Source organism: Solea senegalensis, linkage group LG3 (genome assembly GCF_019176455.1).
Source record: "Solea senegalensis isolate Sse05_10M linkage group LG3, IFAPA_SoseM_1, whole genome shotgun sequence".
In the NCBI taxonomy this organism is placed as follows: Eukaryota; Metazoa; Chordata; class Actinopteri; order Pleuronectiformes; family Soleidae; genus Solea; species Solea senegalensis.
The window spans coordinates 4109419-4132847 of NC_058023.1; the positions used below are offsets into that span (position 1 = coordinate 4109419).

General features: G+C 45.4%; 3 protein-coding genes across 6 annotated transcripts; all 3 read right to left on the reverse strand.

Annotated features, from left to right (window-relative positions):
* Positions 1-370: 370 nt before the first annotated feature.
* Positions 371-15969, reverse strand: camta2 (calmodulin binding transcription activator 2). Of its 4 annotated transcripts, none has more exons than XM_044020623.1 (26): positions 15889-15969; positions 14851-14952; positions 14522-14625; positions 14307-14374; positions 14067-14202; positions 13841-13912; positions 13593-13740; positions 13363-13491; positions 13066-13273; positions 11993-12959; positions 11236-11916; positions 10872-10998; positions 10407-10541; positions 7241-7434; positions 6148-6326; positions 5077-5155; positions 4737-4983; positions 4443-4649; positions 4148-4365; positions 3567-3748; positions 3241-3445; positions 2985-3056; positions 2850-2870; positions 2396-2571; positions 1928-2002; positions 371-1389 (listed from the first exon to the last, which is right to left on the reverse strand). In XM_044020623.1, the coding sequence occupies exons 2-26, from the start codon at positions 14882-14884 to the stop codon at positions 1332-1334; spliced, it is 4722 nt and encodes a 1573-aa protein (XP_043876558.1). In that variant the 5' UTR covers positions 14885-14952; positions 15889-15969; the 3' UTR covers positions 371-1331. The 4 variants fall into 4 exon arrangements, with proteins under 4 accessions (XP_043876558.1, XP_043876559.1, XP_043876560.1 ...); XM_044020624.1 differs by lacking the exon at positions 15889-15969 and adding an exon at positions 15811-15860; XM_044020625.1 differs by lacking the exon at positions 15889-15969 and adding an exon at positions 15406-15793.
* A 503-nt stretch (positions 15970-16472) lies between these two features.
* Positions 16473-19055, reverse strand: zgc:85858 (uncharacterized protein LOC405879 homolog). The gene is made up of 3 exons (XM_044020701.1): positions 18771-19055; positions 17895-17970; positions 16473-17459 (listed from the first exon to the last, which is right to left on the reverse strand). Exons 1-3 carry the CDS (start codon positions 18852-18854, stop codon positions 17419-17421), a joined length of 201 nt encoding a protein of 66 aa, XP_043876636.1. The 5' UTR covers positions 18855-19055; the 3' UTR covers positions 16473-17418.
* A 1294-nt stretch (positions 19056-20349) lies between these two features.
* On the reverse strand, positions 20350-22962 carry si:ch73-265d7.2 (C-type natriuretic peptide 2). Its single transcript, XM_044020700.1, has 3 exons — positions 22764-22962; positions 22412-22510; positions 20350-21040 (listed from the first exon to the last, which is right to left on the reverse strand). Exons 2-3 carry the CDS (start codon positions 22508-22510, stop codon positions 20744-20746), a joined length of 396 nt encoding a protein of 131 aa, XP_043876635.1. The 5' UTR covers positions 22764-22962; the 3' UTR covers positions 20350-20743.
* Positions 22963-23429: the final 467 nt, after the last annotated feature.

Below are 23429 nucleotides of genomic sequence, written 5' to 3' on the forward strand. Positions count from 1 at the left end.
GCACCTTTTGAATAACGTATTCCCCTCCTCGCCTGAGGTGGCGCTGCATCGAGAATGACTGAAGGAGAAGACGAGACAAACAACGAACAGGAAAAACTCGCTCATCTATTGGTTACGCTCATCATACCATTGAAAGAACCAAAAAATGGACGGACTCTTTTGGTTTCCTTGGTCAAGTCAATCAGGAAGTAAGGACATAGTAAATAGCCACCAGGGGGCGACTAATTGTTGCAATGAAACTCGTCAATGGGAAGATTATCTTCTACTTCGCACTTGATTTCTCACGATGGTTAACACCAACCACATCGTGATTCTAGAGGCTTCAAAGTGGGAGTGCGCCTTCTTTTGAGTGTTTTTTGTGGAGTCAGCATTTAAATTTTCCAAAAAAAGATTACCTTTATTGTTTACAGAGTAAAAACACCAATAAATAATAAATAAATGTTCATTTATATGGAACTTTCATGTGTTCACGACATAAAATCAACCAGAAAAACAACAACATAATAGTAGCTGTGTTTATAATCTTCGTCTCTGAGGTCATGTCGCTTTGTGTCGTCGCGGTGGCGGCAGGAAACAGGAAGTGGAGTGGGACCAATAGCAAACAGCAGATTTAATCATGTGACTTTTTTTCCCGTACAAACTCATGCGAAGCTTCACTGCAACTGAACAAAGTTAAAACGTCCTCGTTTCAGAAAAACAAAACACGCAGCAGCAGCAGCAGCAGAAGAAGAAAAAGCTCATGCTCAGTCCTGGACGCCGCCGTTGCTGGCGTCCTTTCTGAAATGACTAAAACACAGTTGGGAGGGAACCCAAGTCTGACCTCTGACCTCACGGCCCGCCTCCCTCGACGTGGAGCAAACTAAACAAAATGGCGGCGTCAATTTGTTTATTTTGATACAAAACGGAACAAACTTGAGACTGTCAGTCAGGTCAGAGGTCGCGGGGCTCCTTAAGACTTGACACAGCGCGCAGCGCACACACACTCACATGAACAGGTCATGCTGTAATAAATACAAACATCCAGCGCTTCTATAAAGTCAACTTCAGAATATATATATATATGTATATATATATTTATATGTAAATATATGTTTGTATATATGACTGTTAAAATTATTTTGTACAGTCAGATTTTTTTTAAGCAACGTAAACATCTGTGACTGACGCCCCGGCACGACACATTCCACCTGCCACTTCCCGTCATGTGACCGTCCACAGGTGAAGCTCAAACACTTTTAAGAACTGCACAGAAATGATGTGATGTCACAGCACGAAGACGGCGCGCGTGTCCTCTCCTCATGTCCTCTCCTCTCCTCCTCTGGACAACGTCATCATAATGTCGTCAGTCCTCTCCTCTCCAGCTCCCTCGTCTGTTTCAGCTCCTTGATCCTGAAAACACCAGAGTCAGAGAGTGTGTGTGTGTGTGTGCGCGTTATGCTGTGTTCACACTGGATGTGACGCAAATTTATGGAAGCCTGTTTCTGCCAGAAAAAGAAAAAAAGTCGAAAGTATGAGATAAAAAAAAGTCAAAATTCTGCGATTAAAAAAAGTTGTAATTATGAGATAAAAAATGTGAAATTCTGCGATAAAAAGTCATAATTATGAGATAAAAATGTGAAATTATGAGATAAAAAAGTAGAAATTATGCGATTAAATTAAATCCAAATTATGAGATAGAAAAAATCTAAATTATGAGATAAAAAAATCTAAATTATGAGATGAAAGTCAAAATGATTAGATAAAAAGTCATAATTATGAGATGAAAAAGTCTAACCCACACAAAACGACGGTTTCCTCTCTGCAGGCGTTTCTTTGGTTGATGGTGAAAAGAAACGCCCGTTACTGTCTAAAATACGGCGACTTGCGGCCGGCGCTCCCATCGCGTCACATAACGCACAAAATGATCCTGTGTGTGTGTGTGTGTTACCTGTGTCTGCAGCGTCTCAGAAACCTCATGATCTTCCTCGCTGCCTGGTCTTGTTTCTTTGTCAGGAACGAGCCCCTGATTGACACATGATCAACATCAGCTGCTGATAAACCAGTGACTAGTTACTACTAGTTAGACGACGGTAAACAACAAAAGTAGCTGTTATAATTTACTGATTCCTCAACGTGAAAAAGTGAAAAATCTTGCCACTAATTTACTAGTTGAACAAGGACAAATGAACATATCAGCGACTAGTTAGTCGGTGTTGAACAAAAGTATGTAGTGGCTAGCAGCAGCAAGTTTTTGTCTTAGTGATCTGTAACTAATTAACAGGTTACTAAATAACTAAAGAAACGCAATCGAATCCTTTCACCTGAAGAAGGTTTAGTTTGTGTAACGTAGCTGCTGATAAACCAATAACTGATCGATCATGGTCACGGGGTTGTGGCTTATTTAGTAAACTCTTACTTGATCTTGGGGTTGTGGCTGGCGCCCCCACGTGGCGCCTGCTTGTAGCTGCGGTAGTACTGCTGGATGAGGACCGCCGCCCGCCGGCTCTGCTGGAAACGTTTCTGCTCGTAGTACGAGCGGAACTTGGACTGGATCAAGATGGCCGCCTGCGTCATCTTCTTGTAGAGCGCGTACTGAGGAGACAAGCACACAAGTTCACACGAGCAGAGGGAGGAGCCGAGAGGAGGAGAACGCAGCGAGCTCTGAGGACCGATCGATTGTCACACGGTGGCCAACAGCCAGATAGACGGTCACTTAAAGGTATAGTTCAAAACTTTTTCACGTGCGGTTTATTATATGAAGCATATGTTGAGTCTGGTCCACACACAGAAGAATGGAATGACAGCAGAGATCAATAAAGACAGGGTCTACAAACACAAACATCACTACATCTACTGGTCAGCCATTTTACCTTCAGAGCTATCCATGTTAGCTAACCAGAGAGAGAGAGAGAGAGAGAGGTGGTTAAGAGACACAGCAGGTTAGTTCAGCGTTAGTGAAGCCTGAGCGCGCGCGCACACACACACACACGCGCACACACACACACCTGTTTGTATTTCCTGTAGCACCTCTGAATGACGGCTGCAGCCATATCCTGCTGCTCCTTTAACCTCCGACCCTGAAAACAAGACGATAGTGTTTACCAAACCCGACCGACAGGGGGCAGCATCTCACCCTCACAGCTACTTCAATCATACACCACACACACACACACACACACACACACACGACAGATTTTAGACTTATCTACGGACAGGGACTAGATTTTAGATTTATCTACAGTCAGGGACTAGGTTCTGGACCTTGTATCTCCTGAAGGCGTTCTGGATGACTCTGGCGGCCTCGTACAGCTCTCTCTGCTCGCCGTCTGTCAACGTCAGGAGGGCAAAGTCTCTCTCCATCTTCCCATTGGTCGACGCATTCAGGAACTCCGCCCAGGCTGCAGAGGAGGGGGGGCGGAGCCTCTGAAGGGCCAGTGCACTGAGAGGCGAGGGGGGGCACACCCGCCTGCGCGCACACACACACACACACACAGACATAAATAGCAGCATTTTTAAATGACGATAAGGCACAAACAAACCCGGTTTCTATGGCAACACATTTCAATGTCTTTTAAGGCGGGCCTTACCTCGGTGGGGAGTGAGTGTGAGCGTCAACAGTGTCCAGGTAAGTGGCCAGCCAGGTGTCCTGTATGGCAGGGTTGTCCCGTCGCTCTCTGAGCGGTGACTCCGCCCCTTTGGGGAAGTCCTCCTGCTTGATTCTCTCAGGGGTCGCCTCAATGATTTGCTCAGCCAGCGTTGCCATGTCAACCTGTTGTGAAGGGAGAGTAACCATAGTATCAGTAATTCAAAAATACCTGTGGTAAACCACGAGGACTAAAACTGGGGACTAACCTTTAATCTGAGATCTAATCTCTGAGGCGAAACCCCGGGACTAATTCTTAGTAAACCTTAGCGATATTCTTCTGGCACATACAGCGGGGACTTAACCCTCACGCTAACCTTTGGATTTTAAACTGAAATCTTAAATCTGGGACAAAACCTGAGTGACTACCCTCGAAGACTAAACCTCAAAATTCACCTCTGGAACTAAATGTAAGGACCAAACCTGAGGACTCAACTGTGGGTAGAAACTTGTGGACAAAACCCAACACTAGAGGGAGCTCCGTCCTCTCCCAATTCCATGACAACGGCGCCTGTGTGCTCGTACCTGTAGCACCTCCTCCTCCAGGTACTCCTCTTCCTCGCCTTCGTTCTCGGCATTCTCGCTGTAGCTCAGCAGCTGCTCCTCCAGCGTCGCTGCCGGTGTGGCCGCGTGTGTCCGCCGCCCCCCTACCATCTGTGTGTAAAGGTGCGTGTGGCCAAGGGAGGCGCTCTCGTACTCCATGAGGTACAGGGGGGACTCTCTGGAGCCTCCCGGGTTCAGACCTGCAACAACCATCACTTTTTAATCCACTACTCATGAATTAACATCATCAATATGTGAATGAGGTCATTTGTGTCACCTGTGCTGAAGCCATCACTTGGCTCCTCCCCCCACATGGACAGAGCAGGAAGGGAGGAGGCAGAGGGAGGGGAGGTGGAGGGGGAGGAGGGGGAAGAGGGTGAGGAAGGGGAGGTGTCCATGGGCGTGGGCCCACTGGAGTAAGCAGAGCTTGGGGAGGGGGAGGAGGGGTCGCTGGGCGAGGGGAGGCTGCTGGAGGAGCTCAGACCTGAAACCGGGCGGAGAAGGAAGACAGTTACAGCCAATCAGAGAGCGTGAATCCTGTCCCACGATCGGCTGCTGGTGTGGCCATTACCTGTGTCGGGGCTCGTGGACAGAGGAGACGGTGGTGGCTGCGGCGTCGGCGGCGTGCGCGTGTCCCCGAGGGTGGAGCGCGTACTCGTGTGAAGCTCCTCCAGCGCCGTGGCAAGGCGTGTGTGTCCTCGGGAGCGAGCGACAGCGAGCGGCAGACGTCCAAGCGAGTCGGGGATCCCCAGAGCCAGACTGTTCCAGCTGTACAAGAGCTCTGCCGCCCTCTGGTGGCCCAGTGCACAAGCCCACATCTGGACACACACACACACAAGTAAAAAAAAGTGAACACATATGCATGTGAAACCGTTGGTAACCATAGCGACGGTGGCAGTGTAGTGTTTTACCAGCGGGGTGCAGGAGAAGTGGTCAACATTCAGAGGATCAACTTCCTGCTCCAGGTCCAGAGAGTCGCTGTTCACACTCCTGCAACAACACAATTGTGTATATGTGTAAAGTGTGTGTATATATACGTGTGTGTGTGTGTGTGTGTGTGTGTGTGTGTGTGTGTACTCGTGTGGCTTTGTGAGGACCTTTCTGACCAATTAAACCATAGGATACGAATACATTTTGGCTGGTCCTCAGTCTCTATTGTCACACCTACACCTTACAGGGACTGTATTTTCATAATCGATGAATCTGTCGATTATTTATTTATTATTTATTTATTATTTGTTTGGTTTCCGTAAAACTATTGTTTTTTCCTTAATGATGTTCTCTAGTGTCTTTTTTCACTCGTAAGGGGGCAAAGAAACCATAAAACATTCACATTTAAGTCAGCTTGTTGTATTTATTAAAAAACAACTCTAAAACCAATGATGTCAAAATAGTTGTCGATTAATTTATTTGATTAATAACTGATTAATCGTATAATCGTTTTCTCCATTAAAATATCTGAAAACAATGAGACCAATGCATTCCAAAAATTGCTGTTTTTATTCAATGTAATGGATTATTTTGTTTTGGTCGCCTTTTAATGATGTCACTGTCTTTACCGTCTCTGCCGTAACTTCCAGGACGGTTAGGATTAGGGTTACCATTGGGATTAGGTCAGGGTAAGGAGACAAGGGAATGTTTGCCCTCACAAATGCCGTGTTTCCATTACGGTCTGGTTCAGTTTGGTAAAACCATTTTACTCTGGTACCACAAGGAAAGGGTGCCAAAAATGGAACAGTTGGGGCCGGTTATTTTGGTACTATTCGTAATTGAAACGCAAATAAATCGATCTGAACCGAACCATTCCACCCGGTGGACACGCAGCTTAAAATAGCAGTATTCGTCACGTCTTTAGGCCCTTTTCTGGAGACCAAAACCTGGTCTTAATGAGGCAGAAAGTCCTTTTTGATCTGTGGCTAGGATTTGAATAGTGGTGACGGGTAACTGTCCAACTGAACGAGTATAGCTGTGTGTGTGTTTACCTCCAGTAGATCAGAGTCTGTATCAGGTGTGTGTATCCCTGTGCAGCAGCCAGGTGGAGCAGTGTCATCCCACGGTGGCGGACAGGGTGATGAAGCCTCTCTCTGCCTCCTCCGCCTCCTCCCCATCGTCCCACCCTAATCATTCGCTCACACACTCCCACGATCCTCCTCTCAAACCACTGAGAGAGTAGAACCACACACACACACACACACACACAAACACACACACAGACAAGAGGTTAAGAAGATAATATGATGAGCGACACAGAAGCTGCTTCCTTAAAGTGGATATTTTCTGGTTTCAATTTGAAACAATTAAGACTGAATGATTTTGGTTTGTGGACAAAACAAGAAGTCGTTATTTTTGAGGTTTTCCTGACATTTCACGGAGCAAACGATTGCTCGATTAATCGAGAAAGTTATCGTTGGTTGCGTGTATAAATAAGGTAGGGCTGCAACTAACGATAACTTTCTCCTCTGTCCCCCATATTTCCTTTCACCCCCACCGGTCGAGGCAGACGGCCGCACATCTTTTGAGTCTGGTTCTGTCAGAGAATTCTTCTTCCTGTTAAGTTTTCTTTTCTCTCCACTGATGCCTCGTGCTTGCTCATTGTGTGAATTGGTGGGTTTTCTCTGCTCCCTCTATAATATTGCAAAGGTTTTTGCCTTACTATGTACATATAAATACAAATAAAATTGAATTGATTTGAATAGAATCGCGTGTGAATGAATGAATGTCAGTGGAAAAGTGCTGTAATTGTTTAAGTCTGTGTGTTTGAGTGTGTTGGGGTGTGTGTCACATTGATTCTATTTTAACTCGAGGGCTCGATCTGCCAAACTCTCCATGACATCAGAGAGAGAGAGAGAGAGAGGGGTTCACCTCGCACTACGCTGCCAGAGACAGAGTCACTGCAGCGTTGGTTTTAAAAAGGGAAAAACCCTTTTATTCAGGTTATTAATTTTGTTCTTCTTCTTAACAACTTTATTAACATGTCATCTACATGTCACCAGACGATCAGTCACACTCACCAGCTCATTGATTAGGTGATTATACAGAAAGTTCTTTCTTCACACTTCATCTCAACATCCTCACCTGTTCGTGGTCCTCGGGTAGGGGTGGCGGAGGAAGTGCTGCTACTTGGTTGCCGTGCTGTTGATGATAATGATGATGTTGTTGTTGTTGTTGTTGTTGTTGGTGCTGCTGGTTGTTGTCACGGGCAGCCATCTCGGCCATTCTGCGCTCCATCTGCTCCAGCCGCTCCAGGATGGACATCCTGAACTGATTATCTGCACAAAGGAAACGGAGCGTGAGACCTCCTCAGAAGAACCGCCAAGTGCGAGCAATCCTCACAAATTTGATTTGCCGCATGAGGCCAGACCTGTAAGTAACGACCCTGCTGGTTGCAAAAAGAAAATATATTTCAATGGGAAAATGAGCTTCTATTTCTCACATTTCTCACTAAATATTCTTCCTGAGAAGTTATTGGTCTCAGTCACTAGTTTCAGATCTTCTTTCATAGAACATGATGTCAAATTTGAAAGTTGCATTTCGAGGAAAACAGACATAGACAACCAGTTGAAAAAAAAAAGCCACCACTCAGGAGAACCCACTCAAACTGAAGCCGCCCTGGTTAAGATAAACATTACCCGTAACTGCTTTATTCTCACTGCTATTAACATCAAGGGTATCATACATACACCATGTCGCTTTGCACATACACCTTTATGGCAACTAGTTTCATGCTGTGAAATGTACTTGCTTTATGAGTGGGTACATTTGAGTTTCTTCTCAGAAAAAAATAATGCAGTCAAACACTCAACGAATCAGCCGAGTCAAATAATAACCAACTCAAACAAGCCAAATAAGCAATGGGTCCAATGATGGGGTCAAACAATTAACGGGTTGAAAAATCAACCAGTGTAATTGATTAGTCAACGGACAGGACGAATAATCATTCAAAAATGAATCAACTGTGAATCAATCCATCAGTCGAGTAAAATGAAAGTAAAACCAGTTAATCAACTAATACAATTATAAATAAGTCCAACAAACAACGTAGTTAAACAATCAATGAGGCAACCTGTCAGAGTCAAATACTTGACGAGCCAAATACTCAATGAGTCAAATACTTGATGAGTCAAACAATCAACGACTCAATCAGTCAAGTACTTGATAATTCAACCCATCACTGAGTCAAAGAATCAGAGTCAAATACTCGACAAGTTAAAAGATCATTGAGTCAAATACTTGATGAGTCAAACAATCAACGACTCAAACTGTCAGAGTCAAATACTCGACGAGTCAAACACTTGACGAGTCAAACAATCAACGAGTCGATTCAACAAATCAATAAGTGAAACGAGGAGTCACAATTGACGAGTCGAGAAAACGCCCAACAACTGAGTAAAATAATCAAAAAGATTTCAAGTAATCAAGGAGTTAAGTGCCGAGTCGAACACTAAATGACTCTCATGCACAAGTCAAACAATCAATGCCACACAATCGACAATTCAGATGAACAAAAAGGTCATAGACGAGTGAAAATATCAACAAGTACTTCACCTGTTGATATTTAGATCAACGGATTAACCGAGTCGCTTTCATCGACATGTCAAACAATGAGTAAAAACCACACCCTTGGAGTCAAACGCTCGACAAGACAGGCAAACGACTAGACAGAGGACGGGTCAAACAATCGACGTCTGTACTGAAAATAAATGCATTTACCATGGTAACCGAGCAGCTAGGTAACCATGACAATCACACACACCCACACTAGGACTGTCCTACCAACACCATCCTGCTGCTTTTGCCCGTCCATCTTCTCCCTGTGTCCAGATATCACCCCCTCTCTCACTCTCTCTCACTCGCTCAGTGTCAGAGTGGACGAACACAGGTGAGGAGCATTTCGGGTATGTGATGGTGTCATGGGAAAAGTTACCACACAGGCTTTAAGTGCAACAGCGAGCTGAGAGGTTTAACACACACACGCACGCACACACACACAAGAGGCAGACGGTGTGGCTGTGTGAGTATCAGTTCAAGTCAAAGAGTAGAGGGAGGGAGAGAGAGAGAGACAGTGGAGCATTTGCTCAGTCGTCTGTTGCAGTCTGTCCTATCAAAGCAAGGCATGGTGGGAAATCTAGAGTGGGTTGGGGGTAGGGGGTGTGCGTGTGTGTGGGGGGTGATAGAGCGTCTCAACTATCTGTGTGACATTTCTGGAACTTAGCCTAACACCCCCCACCACCCCCTATCCCCTATCCCCTCTCCTCTGTGGTATAATGACAGACAGGTCTTCTCTCTCTGAGGAGGAGGAGGAGGAGCAGGAACTGATGAGGAGATCGAGAGTTACGAGATGAAACCAGATTAGCTTCAGAACATAAACACGCTCCGTTTCAACGACAGCTGAATTCACCGCAATCACCTCACCTCAGCGGAGCCACCGCGGACAAACACCGCTGCGTCCCAGCGACACTGGCAAAAACTCAAAAACAGCAACTTTCTCTATGAGGTTCTGAATGGAGCTGCGCAGCAGCAGCAGCGGCAGCTGCCACCGCTTTCTCGGTGGAAGACACCAGAGATGATGACATGCTCTCAGGAGGGGCAGTCACTCTGTGGCATGGACGCAGGTCCAGGGTCCACAGAGTGTTTATGCATGATGTTAACGTGAATAAATAGATTCAGCTCATTGTCGTGAGCATTAACGGGGCTGTTGTCTGATCACAGATTTGTAAAAAAAACGAATGATAAAACACTGTGGAGCCCCCTCCGTTTGAGTGTGTGAGAGTTTCAAACAGCTTCAGTCAGAGTCAGAAATAGCAGTGAGCGCTGATGAGTGCGTGTGCGTGTGTTTTCAGGTGATGACAGTGGAAAACAGCTCCATGCCATCAATCACAGAGAGGGACAGAAGGGGAACGGGAGAGAAAGATAAAGTGGATTCATGCGAGGAGAGAGCAGAGGCCAGGCAGCGTCACATTCATCTCCGTGTACACCTAGCGGTGGCGCTGTTGCATAACCCATACTTTACTTTTATTTCATGAAATGTATGCTGGATTAGTTATTAGCGGCTGTCAACACAGGACCAGGCTTATACACGTTACCACTGCTTCATCACTGTGACACTGAAGATGAAAGCTCTAAAAGCTGCAGTTTTCTCCACAAGGTTCTGTGTGGAGCTCTCCAGCCGAATGAACAAGAGGAAACTAATTTGATTCCAAGTGTTTGCTCGTTCAGTAAGACACAGTGTGCTGTAACTGACCGTCCAGTGAGAGCCAGTCGAGCTGGGAGCTGGGCAGAGAGCTGGCATTTCTCGCTCGGTACTCGAACAGAACAGAAGAAGAAACGGAACCTCCCGACTCCAGAACCTGCAGACACACTAGGCCGGCCTCGTGCGCTGGAAGAGAAAACATGGGGCACACAAAAGGTTATTCGCAAGGATAAAATGAAACATTCGCATTTCATTAAATTTAAATTCCGCCTTCTACATGCATTTTGGCGCATTTTGTAAACTGCAATGTTGATGTGGATGTGCAAAAGCTCAGACTTTTATTTTGGGAAAAGCACAGTTTTGTTTTAATGCAGATTTAAAATAAACCAAGGCATTTATTTTGAAAACTGCAGGCTAAGTGTGGACCAACAGTAACTGAGGCTTTTACTTTGAAAACTTCAGGGATGCGTTTTAGCATTGATTCTCAGAAATTCAGTATTTTATTTTGAAAATTACCAGGGCAGTAGCAACGCAGGACTCCCGGCTGGATCAATGAAGCGGGGACGGTGCTCTGGTCGAACACACACGAGTATCGACCCGAGAGCTCACTCCACGGTCCTGTGATCAACACCTTCACACCACCCTGAGAACACACACACATACACATAGATTCAGACTCTGCTGCCCTCTTGTGGCTGAGGAGGATTAATTTCTGTAAATTAAACTGAACCAAAGTAAAAAAAAAAAATGTCGGTTACAGTGATGTTTACAATATTTATATATATATATAATATATATATATATATTTATAATAATAAATAATCAATAGAAAAGACAGAAAACATGTGATCAGTTATCAATACTACTAGTGATAGATTACCTCGGGGTATGACCACTCCGGTGAGAAGTCAGTGATGGAGGTGAGTCTGGTGGAGGAGGAGGGCAGCGGGTGAGGGAATGGCAGGAAAGAGGAGGAGGGGGAGGGCTGAGGGGGCACCACGTATCGCACGCCCGCAGGGAACAGCGACTGGTTTGGAGGGGCGGTGGCGGAGTGAGCTGTAACAGGATTGGCGTCATCGGGGATGAGGTCAGAGATGAGGTCAGGAAACTGGCTGTCGAAGGAGATGTCAAGCTCCTCCCCTCCCCGCTCACCGGGCTCCAGCCCCTCCTCCTCCTCCTCCTCCTCCAAGGACGACTCCATGTGGGTGCCCTCAGAGTTGTAGCCCCGCCCAGACTCCTCCTTAACCTGAACAGGGGGTGTGTTCAAGTGAGCAGGGGCCATGGTGACGGCAGCAGGGGCGGAGACAGATGCATCTTTCATGATAATTGATGTTTGGTGCAGAACCAAGGGTTGATGGGATATTTGAGCAGGGGGCGGGGCCTCAACTGCAGACTGGTGAGTGTAGGGCGTTCTCAGCACCAATGAGGGCTGTCTGTCAGCTTGTTGCTGCATGTGATTGGCTGCCTGGGGAGAAGTCACCTGTTGGCAAACCAGGGCCCGGGAAGCAGAGTTGCTTCCTGTCTGTTGCTGTGGTGATGAGGTAGAGGGGGTGTGGCTTGGCTGTGGGAGACAAGAAATCATCATTTCTGTCTCTGACCAATCACTACTGTGATAAATAAATTGATTAATGTCTCACCTGTAGCAATGCCAGCTTGGTGGGAGGAGCCCTGCCTTCTTCGTCATCATCATCATCATTATCATCACCGCAACCTCTCCTGTCCTTCACCTCCTCAGCTCCACCCACCTCCTCAGACCCGCCCCCGTTCTGTCCCAGAGCTCCCAGCTCCAGGCAGAGGGGGAGGAGGGGCGGGGCCCCAGTGGAAGTGGGAGACAGGGCAATAGAAGGGGGGAGGGAGCATGATGGCGGGGAAGAGGAGGCAGAGTGTCGTCTGTCCACCTCAGAGGAGGAGGAGGAGGAGGAGAGGGAGGATGGAGGGGACACAGAGGATGGAGGGGTGGACGTAGGGGAGAGGGAGAGAGCCAGGGATGGGGGAGACAGCGGGGAAGAGGAGGAGGAAGGGGGGAGAGGAAGAGGAGGGGGGCCACCGTAGGTCTGACCCTGTTTTGGAGAGTTCAAGAAGGAGTCAGGGTCAAACGTGGGTGGAGGCGGTGAGCAGGGGGAAGGGGGAGAAGGAGGGGAAGTTGCAGCAGGAGGACGAGAGCGGAGCGAGGAGGAGGGGGGGGTGAGGAGGAGGCTTCCGATGACTGGAGAGGGGAGGAGGGTGAGGGAGAGGGTGGCCACACCTGACGCCTGGACAGCAGCGGGGGGGAGGGAGGAGGGAGTGGGTGAGGAGGAGGTTGGAGGGGAGGGGCATGAGGCCACCCCTGACGTGGTGGCCGCAGTGGGGGAAAGCAATAATTGGCTTGACTGGGTGAGTGACAGGCTCCTCCTCTGCCCCGCCTCCTCACCTCTGGCCCCGCCTCCCGTGTTTCCTGCCCCTCGCCCTCCTGCAATGGCAGTGGCTGTAGCCATGACGATAACAGCGTTCTGAGGCAGCGCCACCGTGGTCAGGTTGGCACGCCGGTCACCGTAGAAGCCGTTGCTATGGTTACTCATGGTGATGGTGGCGGTTCTGTGGGGCTGAGGGGGAGAGGAGGCGGCGCTATGGAGGGAGAGAGAGAGAGAGAAAGAGGAGGAAGACACACGGTTGAAAATCTTTATTGGTTACAAGCAGAAACAGGAAGTCGTCCTCAGTCTGTGCGACTCACGTGGAGGTGGGGCAGGGCGAGGAGGCGGGGCTGCTTTGAGCCTGCAGGTGGGGCAATTTGGCTTCTCCTCCCCCTCCTGCCCTCCCAGCATCCCCTGCCTCAGCGGCGAGCGGGGAAGGTGAGGACCCGGCAGCAGCGGGCAGTTTGGGCGAGATGATGCGATGCTTGGTGCTGTTACAACGATGAGGAATGTTCACTCCTGGAGAGACTGCACACATAGAGAACCAGGCATCAGTGATGTCACAGTGATGTCACAGTGATGTCACAGTGATGTCACGGCATAGCATGTTGTGTTACCCTGGGCGGTGTTACAGAGACAGGTGTGTGTGCGCGGCTGTGGTTTGGTTCTCTGCCGCTCCAGAATGTGCTGCACCAGTTCCTCGATGCTGAAATCCCCCGAACCCAGGGAACACTTCATACTGTGAACTGAAGCACAGGAACAACACGTCACAGCCACACACACACACACACACACACAGCAGCAGCTACGTCAACAGAGTGAACAGTGATATCAGCGCCACTCGTACACATGGGCTTCAGCTGACTCAGCAGGTCTTCTCGGCTCCACCTCACGCTGTCATGGCGGTCGGCCACACCACACAGCAGCGGACTGCATTTCCCAGAATCCTCCAGGGACGGCACATTCAGGTAGTGGACCAGCACAATGTCTGGGTTCTGTCTCACACACACACGCAAAGCATCACAAGCTCAATTGTACATCATGTTACCAAAAGTCCTCACAAGTATAGAAACACAGGTGTGAAAGTGTGTGTACCTGCAGCAGCCAGTAGCATCGTCTGTGGAATGTCGGCACGATGGAGGAATGAACGTAGCAACCGTACAGGCACTGAAACAGAGAGCATCAATTAGCCCCACCTACAATGAAGCTATAATCATACACTTTTACTTCACTTTGTAGTTCCAAAACTAAACAATCTTTGTCACGAATAAACAATGACACTAGTCTGTGTTTCCTGTAGGGGGTGTAGTGTGCCGCTGACCTCCATGCCCTGGACCTTCAGCTTCATGTGGTCCTCTCTTGTCGTCTTTCCATCCTTCCTCGTCTTCCAGCAGTATCCGTCCTTCCTGTACTTCACCTTCTTCCTGTTGTACAGGATGATGCTGCCGTTCTTCGGCCTGAAACAACAAACAACAACAACAAGAAAAGCAACATTTGTTATTGTGAGAACGCAAGGACTGACGCGCAAAGCCCTCCACTTCATCTAAGTGACAGCACGCACCTGGTTTTTAAGGAGCAGGAGAGCCACTCGTCATGTCTGTCGAACGATATCAGGTAAGAGGCGATCTCCTGCAGATGCAACGTCACATGGGGACAAAGGTACAAGGGGACACAGAGGCAGAATCTGAGCATGTTGTTGGTTAGGGTAAATGGAAAAATAAATGTGTGTTACCCACAGACTTTCTGTACAGTTTTGTGTGATGATGTCCCACTCACTTCATTAGTGTTCCAACGCAGACGCTCATTTGGCAGAGTGGAAGAGCGAGGGAGACACTCAAGCAGCTTGTTAGGGAGAAACACCTTTCTCTGTCCTTTGTTCTCTGTGGGCACACACGCACACCACAACTACTGTCACAGAGATCACAAAACATGACATTGTTCTTATTAGATGACATATGTAATCTGATTACATCCATTTCAGTACAACTGCACAATACAATGCACATAGACTGTCACGTAGACAAACTCTAAACTGTTACCATACCAACAGCTGGTGGCGCGTGCCTTCACAGTGTCACATCGACATACAGGTGAACGGGACTGACCTGTCTCCGTGGAAACCATCTCCTTGTGGCTCATGGTGACGGGTCCATGCAGGATGACTCTCACTCAGTGAATGGCGGCCAGCTCTGGCCAGCTCTGCCCCGCTACACACACACACAGGAACACAACCAGTCAGTAAGCTGATCAGCATGACACAACAAGGTGTGCAACAGGACACACTCACACCAGCATCTACTCCAATAGCTCCCTGTTGCCTAGCAACAGCTGAATTTGCACCCACTTTAAATGGAGGACAGAGAGTGTGTATGTGTGCGGTTTTACTGTAGTAACTACAAAAGTGACGTCAATCGAAACAACACTGATCACAATCAGACCCATCATTAATTTAATCAGCCGTCGCGTCATCATTTAAAACGTTTTCAAATGCGATAGTGTTCAGGTCCTAATATTAGTTTTGTTTTCGGTCAAAATGAATACAACTGCCGATAATAGTAGAACTCGTTCTAATCGTCGTTAAATAAACTAATCGATGGACGAACTGAGCGATGACATGATAATTCCGTCTCTTTTCACCCACCCACTCCCTCACGGACTACCTTATCTTCTGGAGGCCCAGCTCAGACCGCGGGCTCGCATGGCTGCGTGGAGCCGCCTCCCAAGGCGCCTATCCGGCCTGCAAGGAGCTCAGCATCCTCCGTCCGAATAATGCTAACGCTAACTCGCACAGACGTCGTTTCAACAGACAACGACACGCGGGCAGCTTCACAACCAACACTGACTGCCACCGCCTGTCACCATACGGCACATCACCAACACAGTCACCAACGTTTATTTACCAATAAACACACAAGTTTGCTTCTTTAGCAGCTCTGCTAACCGGCTAGCGTTAGCCGCCGAGGCTAGCTCCGTATTGGCGGCGATTTAACAGCCATGGAAGGTGCGGTGTCAGGCATTATGCCGTGTTTAATGTGCAAACCGGGGTCAACCAAGGGGATACTAACCCACGGCGATACAGTGCACATTAACCCGAGTTGAGCGGCGGACAGGAAGTGTTCAAAACACAGTTAAAGCCCCTTTACCTTCCGCCTTCAGCATCGCCGCCATCTTCTCTGCCCTGACGTCACTGCGTAGTTACGGGTTGGGGTGGGTCTACAATCACAAAACAATAATAATGACAACAATAATAATTATTTTTTATTATTGCTTTTTATTCTATCATTACTATCATTTCCCATCGAAGAACGATGGGGAATTGAAGTGTGTGTTGCTTGATAAAATGCTCACTCTTCTGCACCAAAGTCAATTTTGGTTTGCAGGGACACAGGAGCTGCTGGTCTAATACTGCAATGTGTTAATTTTGTCTCACTAAGATTAATCTGACTGAGGGATATGAAACACCAAATTCATTGGATCAACAACTCCTGTGTGCAGGTTTAAGTAAAATGGCTGTTTTTATCAATGGACTTTGGCAGAGGACAAAACCCTCAATTCCACTTGTTTATAAGACACTGACCACATATGTTTGACAAAATAAACTTTTTTTTGACTGAACATGTGTTGCATAGCAACCACATTACATCATGTGCAGGCTGTTTGGAGGAACTCGTTCTTCTTTCACCAGTGCTTTGTGGGAATTCTATAAATATCATAAGACACAGAAGCATGTAGAGAAAATATCCAAGTTTATTTTGTATAAAAGTGGAGCTGGTCGTCCAGCAGGAGGCGCTGAGCTGTGAACCAATGAGTGGTTATCAGCTCTGAATTATTTACACCAGAACAATAACCACTCTCAAGACAAACAGGAAGCAAAGGATTCTGCAACATTTCTTCCCTAAAGTCTGATGTAAAAACAATCTGCTGCTTTTACGTCACTACACATCCACAAGGTCCCTGAACACATCACATGAGCATCTGAAACAGAAAACATTAGCTCTTTCACATGTAAACATTGCATCATTACAATGAAACTGACTCAAGTCCTGACACTGTGACTCAGCGGGTCAGAATAAAGGCTCTTATTGTGAAATATTTACAGGAAGTGTTGAGTTTGTGAAGTACTTTGACTCAGAAAGTAACGGGAAGTGTCACTACACCACATGAAAAGCTTCCGTGCGTGTGTGCGTGTTAGAAAAAACCTGAACGCACCATGGCTGATTCATCACTTCCTGAAGGTTTTTCACCTTAAAAGCCCACGTGTTATCCAGAAGGTCATGTGACGGATCAGAGCTGCGAAGGAAACTCTGCAATAAATTAATTCACAGTAAACCATAAGATTCAAATCACTAATGAGCAAATGTGAGGACGTCACGTGATCTGGCCTTTAAATCAGAGACGCCCACAGACCAACGTCTCCGTCAGCTGGACGACCGCACCAGAATTAAGACTTCAACAACCCACCGCAATCAATCAACAACCAATATCCGATCAGCTTCATCGAGATAGAAGGTACAAAAAAACAAAAAAAAACAGAGAGGTTTACAGTGGGAAGAAAATTTTGCTCACATTTAAAAACTCCACAGGAACAATAGTGTATGTGTGTTTGCGTGTGTGTGTGTGGTGGAGGGGTGTCCATCATGGCAACAGGCTCAGCTTTTAGGGTCAAAGGGTCATCACATGCCCTGTCTGATGCTCTGGATGATCTGGAAGATGGCTGAAAAGTAGAAAAATAAAAAAAATATATATATAATTAAAAAGAAAATAAATAGATTTTATCAAGTCAACATTTTTAATCATCAAAATATTTGAAAATAAAATCAAAAAAGTTAAGTCTCTGTCAGTCAGTCCCTTTATTTTGTTTTCCACCATCAACACAGGAACAGTGCGTGGGGCAGAAAAGGGGGTGTGGCTTCACCGTGATGACAAAACTTCTCCTTTTGCCTGCTCTAGTTTATGGACCCTTTTAAAAAAAAACAGGGAAACCATTTTCATCTCGTCCAAGTCCCCAATCGTACTGAGTCTAGCGGACTATTAGGTGTGAAAACGACCAGTTTGAGGACCAGGACTTGTTTGAGAACTAGTTTTTAAGAGGAGCAGGAGTAGTTCAGGGCCAGTTTCAGGACCTGTGACACAAATATCAGAATCTCACCTGATCCACAAACCACAAAGACAAAGAGGGCAAGAAGCCACGGACCCACCGGAGACTTTTCTTCATTTACAGGCCGCTAAATGAGACAAAAAAAAAGAAAAAATTAAAATCAATAGTCATCAGATATCAATCAACAGATCAGTGACTGTGGCCTTTTTTTCTTAATCTATGGCCACAATTAATTATTATTATTTTGGTTTTTTTTTAAATAACTGACGTGTAAAATAAAGATTATCAGCGATTCCTTCAATAACACAAACATCCTCATGGATCAGAGTAAACAGCTGGTGGCTTAACTGACGTAATCCCACTGAACGAGCCAATCAAGAAACTCCATTGACAAACCTGTGTATTTCACTCTTGAGCTACACACCTGGGGCGTACGTCTACAAGCAAAGCACAGTCGGCGATGTTTAACCGAACAGTGTGACGTCACCGCTTAGTTCGGCGGACGCATAATTGACAAACAAACTGACGTTTATTAGCTTTAATGGGTTTTATTTAAAAAAAAAAAAAATCACGTCCACGTTCCATATTAAACGTGTGTGTGTGTGTTGCGGCCCAATCGGCGCGTGTCGCCAGGCAGACTCTGACCCGTCCATTCAATCATCTTTTATATTAAATAACACAACTATGATTTAGAATAATAAAAAAAAAAATAAGACCAGTGATTTAGCTGCAGATGCTAACGCTATCGTTATCACTGAACGGCTAGCTTGAACGTTTTCCTCCACAAAGCTCAGCTACGACAAGGTCTCTCTCACTCACACACAGAGATGTAAATGTGTAATATTAAAGAGAAGGCTGTGTGATGTGACGGTGCCACAGTCTGGGTCTAAAGGCACCAGGGTAACCGTTAGCCCGGTGGTAGTGTACCGATGTCTTCTGGACGTGTCCCCGCTGTGTGATCGTCTTGCTGTGCCGCTCGTTCGCCACTTTCATACGCTGCACCGCCGACATCGTTTCGAGTTTTGACGACCGGACCGGACCAGAGCAGGAGGACGGAGAGCCGGGGAGAGGAGAGGCCGGTGGAGGTGTCCCGCAGGAGGAAGGAGAGTGCGAGCCGAGGGTTAATTTCCGTGGAGTGCGGCGATGGTAGTTAGCCTTCGAATGAATGCCAGTGGATGGCTAACTGTTAGCTGAGCGAGCTAACCCGGTCACGTGACACAAGGCCGTCTCTCTGTCGCCCTCTCGTGTCAGAAATCATATTTCTGTTGCTCGGATTATTAGTTGGGAATGCTGAGTCAGTACCCCTCAAATAAACAGCGATTCCCAGGCACACTGAGTTTCTTTCATTTATAAAAGCCCTTAATCTCATGAAAAACAAAAATGCAATGAAACTATTTAGTTTCATAAGGAAATAGGAGTCACAGAGTAAACCATAGAAGACGTTTATTTGTTGTATTCAATTGTTTTATTTATTATTTATTTAGATTTATTAAGTTAGTTTACTTACTTTTATTTATTTTTGTCTTGCTTGTTCTGTGCCCTGAATGCACCTTGATCCCCTCTGGAACCTTTGTTTAAAACATGCCATGAATGTTTGTACATGACAATTTGTTCCAAAAATAATAATAATAAAAACTTCCAAATAAACTTGTATAAAGTACCTTAAAGGGACACATGAGTAAAAGTACAATAATCTTACCAGAAAATGACTTGAAGTCAAGTCTTACGTATCAAAAGTAATTTTCTGATATAAAATGTACTTTTGAGAGTTCCAGAAGTAAGTATTAAGTAGAAGTAAGTATTAAAAACACAATACAGTGCAATTAAACTGTATTTACTGGAGAATTTCCTTTTATTTTGATCAATTAGAAAAGTTCTAAAAAAATACAATCTCTAAAATGTCCGGATCTTATTCGGTTTAAAACGGCACAAATAATATTCAAAGCAAGAAATAATTTGCTTTCAAATAAAGTAAAGACTTTGTTTTCTGAGACAATAGGAGGTATGGTTTAAGAGGTGAAACTAAATTTAAAAACAGTCTAACGGATGAATTCAAGCAGAGTAAAAACATAAATCAGTTTAAAAGAATATACAAAATACAAATTTGAAATAAATTTAAGGGTAATGATCAGTAGTTTAATCAGGACGGTAATGGAAATGGTCGTAGTATTCTTGTGTTGTACTGAGTGTAATAGGAACATATAAGTTTATACCTCTGCCTACGGGTTTTCAAACATGTATCTATTCTAAACTATTCTAGATGTATTATTGTCTTGACTCTTAATAGTATATATTTTAGTTCATTTTATTTTTATGTACCTTTATCTTATTATAGCGCAATTTACTCTGTTACATTTAAATTATCAGTAGCTCTATTTTATTTCATATTATACTGTAATTTATTTTGGATGTTGTTTTTTCAGTTTTAATTATTTAACCATCATCTTAATTTTAAGTCAAATGGACACAGTGTTGAAAGGCACAGAAAATAGAGCAACACATTGACTTGAGTTTCCGTTTCCAATTTTATTCCTGTTGTCAAACTGCAACTGGTCCACACACACACGCACATGCACACACACACACACACACACTGCTAGCTTTGTTGTAGCCAGGGGTCAGAGGTCGTCGGTAGGACACATTTCTACCTGAGTTTGCTTTCATTAGTAAAGTTCCAACATGACCTCTCTGACTGACAGGCGACTGAGGTCGTTCAGAGGTCAGAGGTCATGTAAGGTCAGTCTAGCGTCACCTGCTGTGACATCATCACGGTGTCACACACGGCGCAGGTGGAGTCAAGCTTTGTTGGTGGTCGTTTTCTGCAAGTTACCACGGTAACCTGAGGTCAGAGTTTTTGGAGGGACATGGTTGCCATGGCAACACCAACGTGAACGCGGCCTCTAACAGCCCAGTCCGCTGATGGAGCCGATGCGGTCCATCTTCCTCCCGAAGCATCCTCTTCCCCCCACCATCGACTTCCGGGTCCGCCTCTTCGTCTTTGCCTGGTGCTGCAGGAAGTCGAGGAAGAAGCGAGGGACCGCCTCCCGTCTGTCACCCAATCTCCGCCCAACACCGCGACTCAGAGCCAATACTCCGGTGGGGGTGGCGGGTCCCGCCGAGCCCTCAGTGACATCATCAGAGGTGGCCGTTGCCAAGATAAGAGAAGAGAGCCGAGAGCCAAACAGAGTGTGCAACACCTGAGGAGAGAGAAGGGTGATGATGTCACAGTCTGCACGCCATCGGCACATGGAGAAGGAAGATGAGACGATGATCATCTTCATTTGGCCAGAATCTTATCAGTAAGCATGAATAAATGATCATTTTAGAGTTGTACAATCTAAAAATCTATATCAAGGTGTACCACAAGGCTCCATCACAGGCCCACTCCTTTTTAAACTTTACATTCTAAGTAGCAAGGAGGCTTTCACACACTGTCCGAACATTTACTGCTGTGACATTGTAATTTGAAATAAAGGTATTCCTGCAAGTTCAGACCAATTAGTTTTTATTTGTCGTAAATGCTTAGTTTTAATTCAGTCTTTATTGGTTTTAGTGTTAGTTTTAGTTTTTTGTAATATGGAGTTTTGCTGGGTGTCGCAGCAAAAGATGCCATTTTAAAAATGTATTGAACACGTTTGTTAGCCAGGAGTCTCAGGAGGTTAATTTGAGGAAAAACATGAGCAAAATGAAGAAAAAAAAAAACAATAAACCCAGTAAAAGACTAGAGGTTTGATTAACTTAGATGATCTAACTCAATCTAATTAACTACATAGCGAATGTTGTTTAACTTGTATAGCCTCCAACATTGTAAAAAAAAAATAACTGTATTTTTATTAACGAAAATGTGGTGTTTTTTTCAATTTTAGTTGACTCTTTACAGGTGATGTCATTGCGGGATGTGGCATCAATTTAGCTGATGACACCACAATTGTACACTGCTGATTCTCGGGTAATCCAGGTATTTTTGACCACCTCATGCTCATGAATGTGGAGTCAGGTTGTTTCCAGCTTTTCTCTTTACTGTAGAGTTTTAAACAACACATGCACAAAATGGAGTATAGTTCTTAAGAAATGACTGGTTTACAGATTTAAACTTCTATTAGCTGTGACAAAAATAGAAGTGTAAAGAGTAAGAAACTGTATATTACACAAAAATATGATTTTGTCAATATATAACTGGGTTCAAGCGGCACCTAAAACAAGGCCAAACAAGGCAATCAGAGATGGCAGATATCACGGCATTCACGCAGCAAGCCTCTGTTGGTCATAGTGGGAAGTGCAAGTGCGGAAAGACAAACAAACAGACAGACAGACAGAGCCACTATAAATTAATAAAAACTGAAGTTTGTAAAGTCCATTAATAAAATCTGTGATTTTAGTTCATGGGGGACACAGGAGCTACTGGTCGACTGCTACCTCATGTGGTCAGCTCGCGTACCACTGGTGATACACATACCACAGTTTGACCCAAACACGGTATTACATTTTACGTACATAAAAACTGCTGTACAAGTTTGACTGACCGATGGCGACGATGGACACGAGGACAGTGACGAAGATCCACTGACCTGTTTGTCGTCCCGTTGAGGTGGCGGTCTCGACTCCACGGCAGCGATGAGGTAGAGGAGGAGGAGAGGAAGGACAGATAAGGACAAAGAAGGCGCCATCTTTGTTTGGGTCAAGAAACAAACAAACACCACACATCAGACTCATTCACAACATATTTTATCATTGATCGTTTATTGATGTACAGATTAGATACATACCACTGGAAAAAGAAAATGTTTAGTTTTAATATTTTACTTGAACAGAATTGCTATTAATATATTTTTTTATTAAATTAAATTAAAATAAATTAAACCGATCATTTGAAACAGTTTCAGTTTGAATTAGTCATTGATGTGTGTGTGACCCACTGACCTTTCAGGATTTTCTGAAATAATCCAACAATAATCCACATGAACAGGATCCTGCTGTTCGTCGCTGATCGGTCATGTGACCTGTTCACAAGTTTCCAGTCAAAATATTTCCCTCCAATCACAGTGATTGATTATCGGGTGTCAGATGATGGTGAGGTTTTGTCCTGTGGGAGGACGTGTCTGTGGTCGACCCGGACGCCAACGCTTATATACGAGACAGTGCTGTGATGTCACACATTCCTGCTGATGTCTCCCCCGACAACGGTCTTTCTCTCACACACACACACTCACATTGAGTGTGTGTGTGAGAGAGAAAGGCCAATCGGATGCAACGATTCACCAAACAAATAAACATTCTGCAAAAATGTTCAATCACAACCTTCATTCATGGAGTCATTGAGGTCCTAGGGTCAGAGGTGACCAACAAAGGTCCTTGGAGATGTTCCAGAAGTCTTTGAATAGGGAGAAGAGGTCTGTACGGAGGTTCCAAGATGACTTTTGACGGTTCTTAAAGGGTCCTCTGATGATGGCAGAATGATGCTTCAAGATGTTCCACAGGTCTCTGAAGAGGGAACAGAGGTCTGTTTGGAGGCTGGAATGATCCTTCAAGAGGTACCAGGAAAACTTTTAGAGTTTCCTGGAAGGCTTCAGAGTCCTTGGAAAGGCT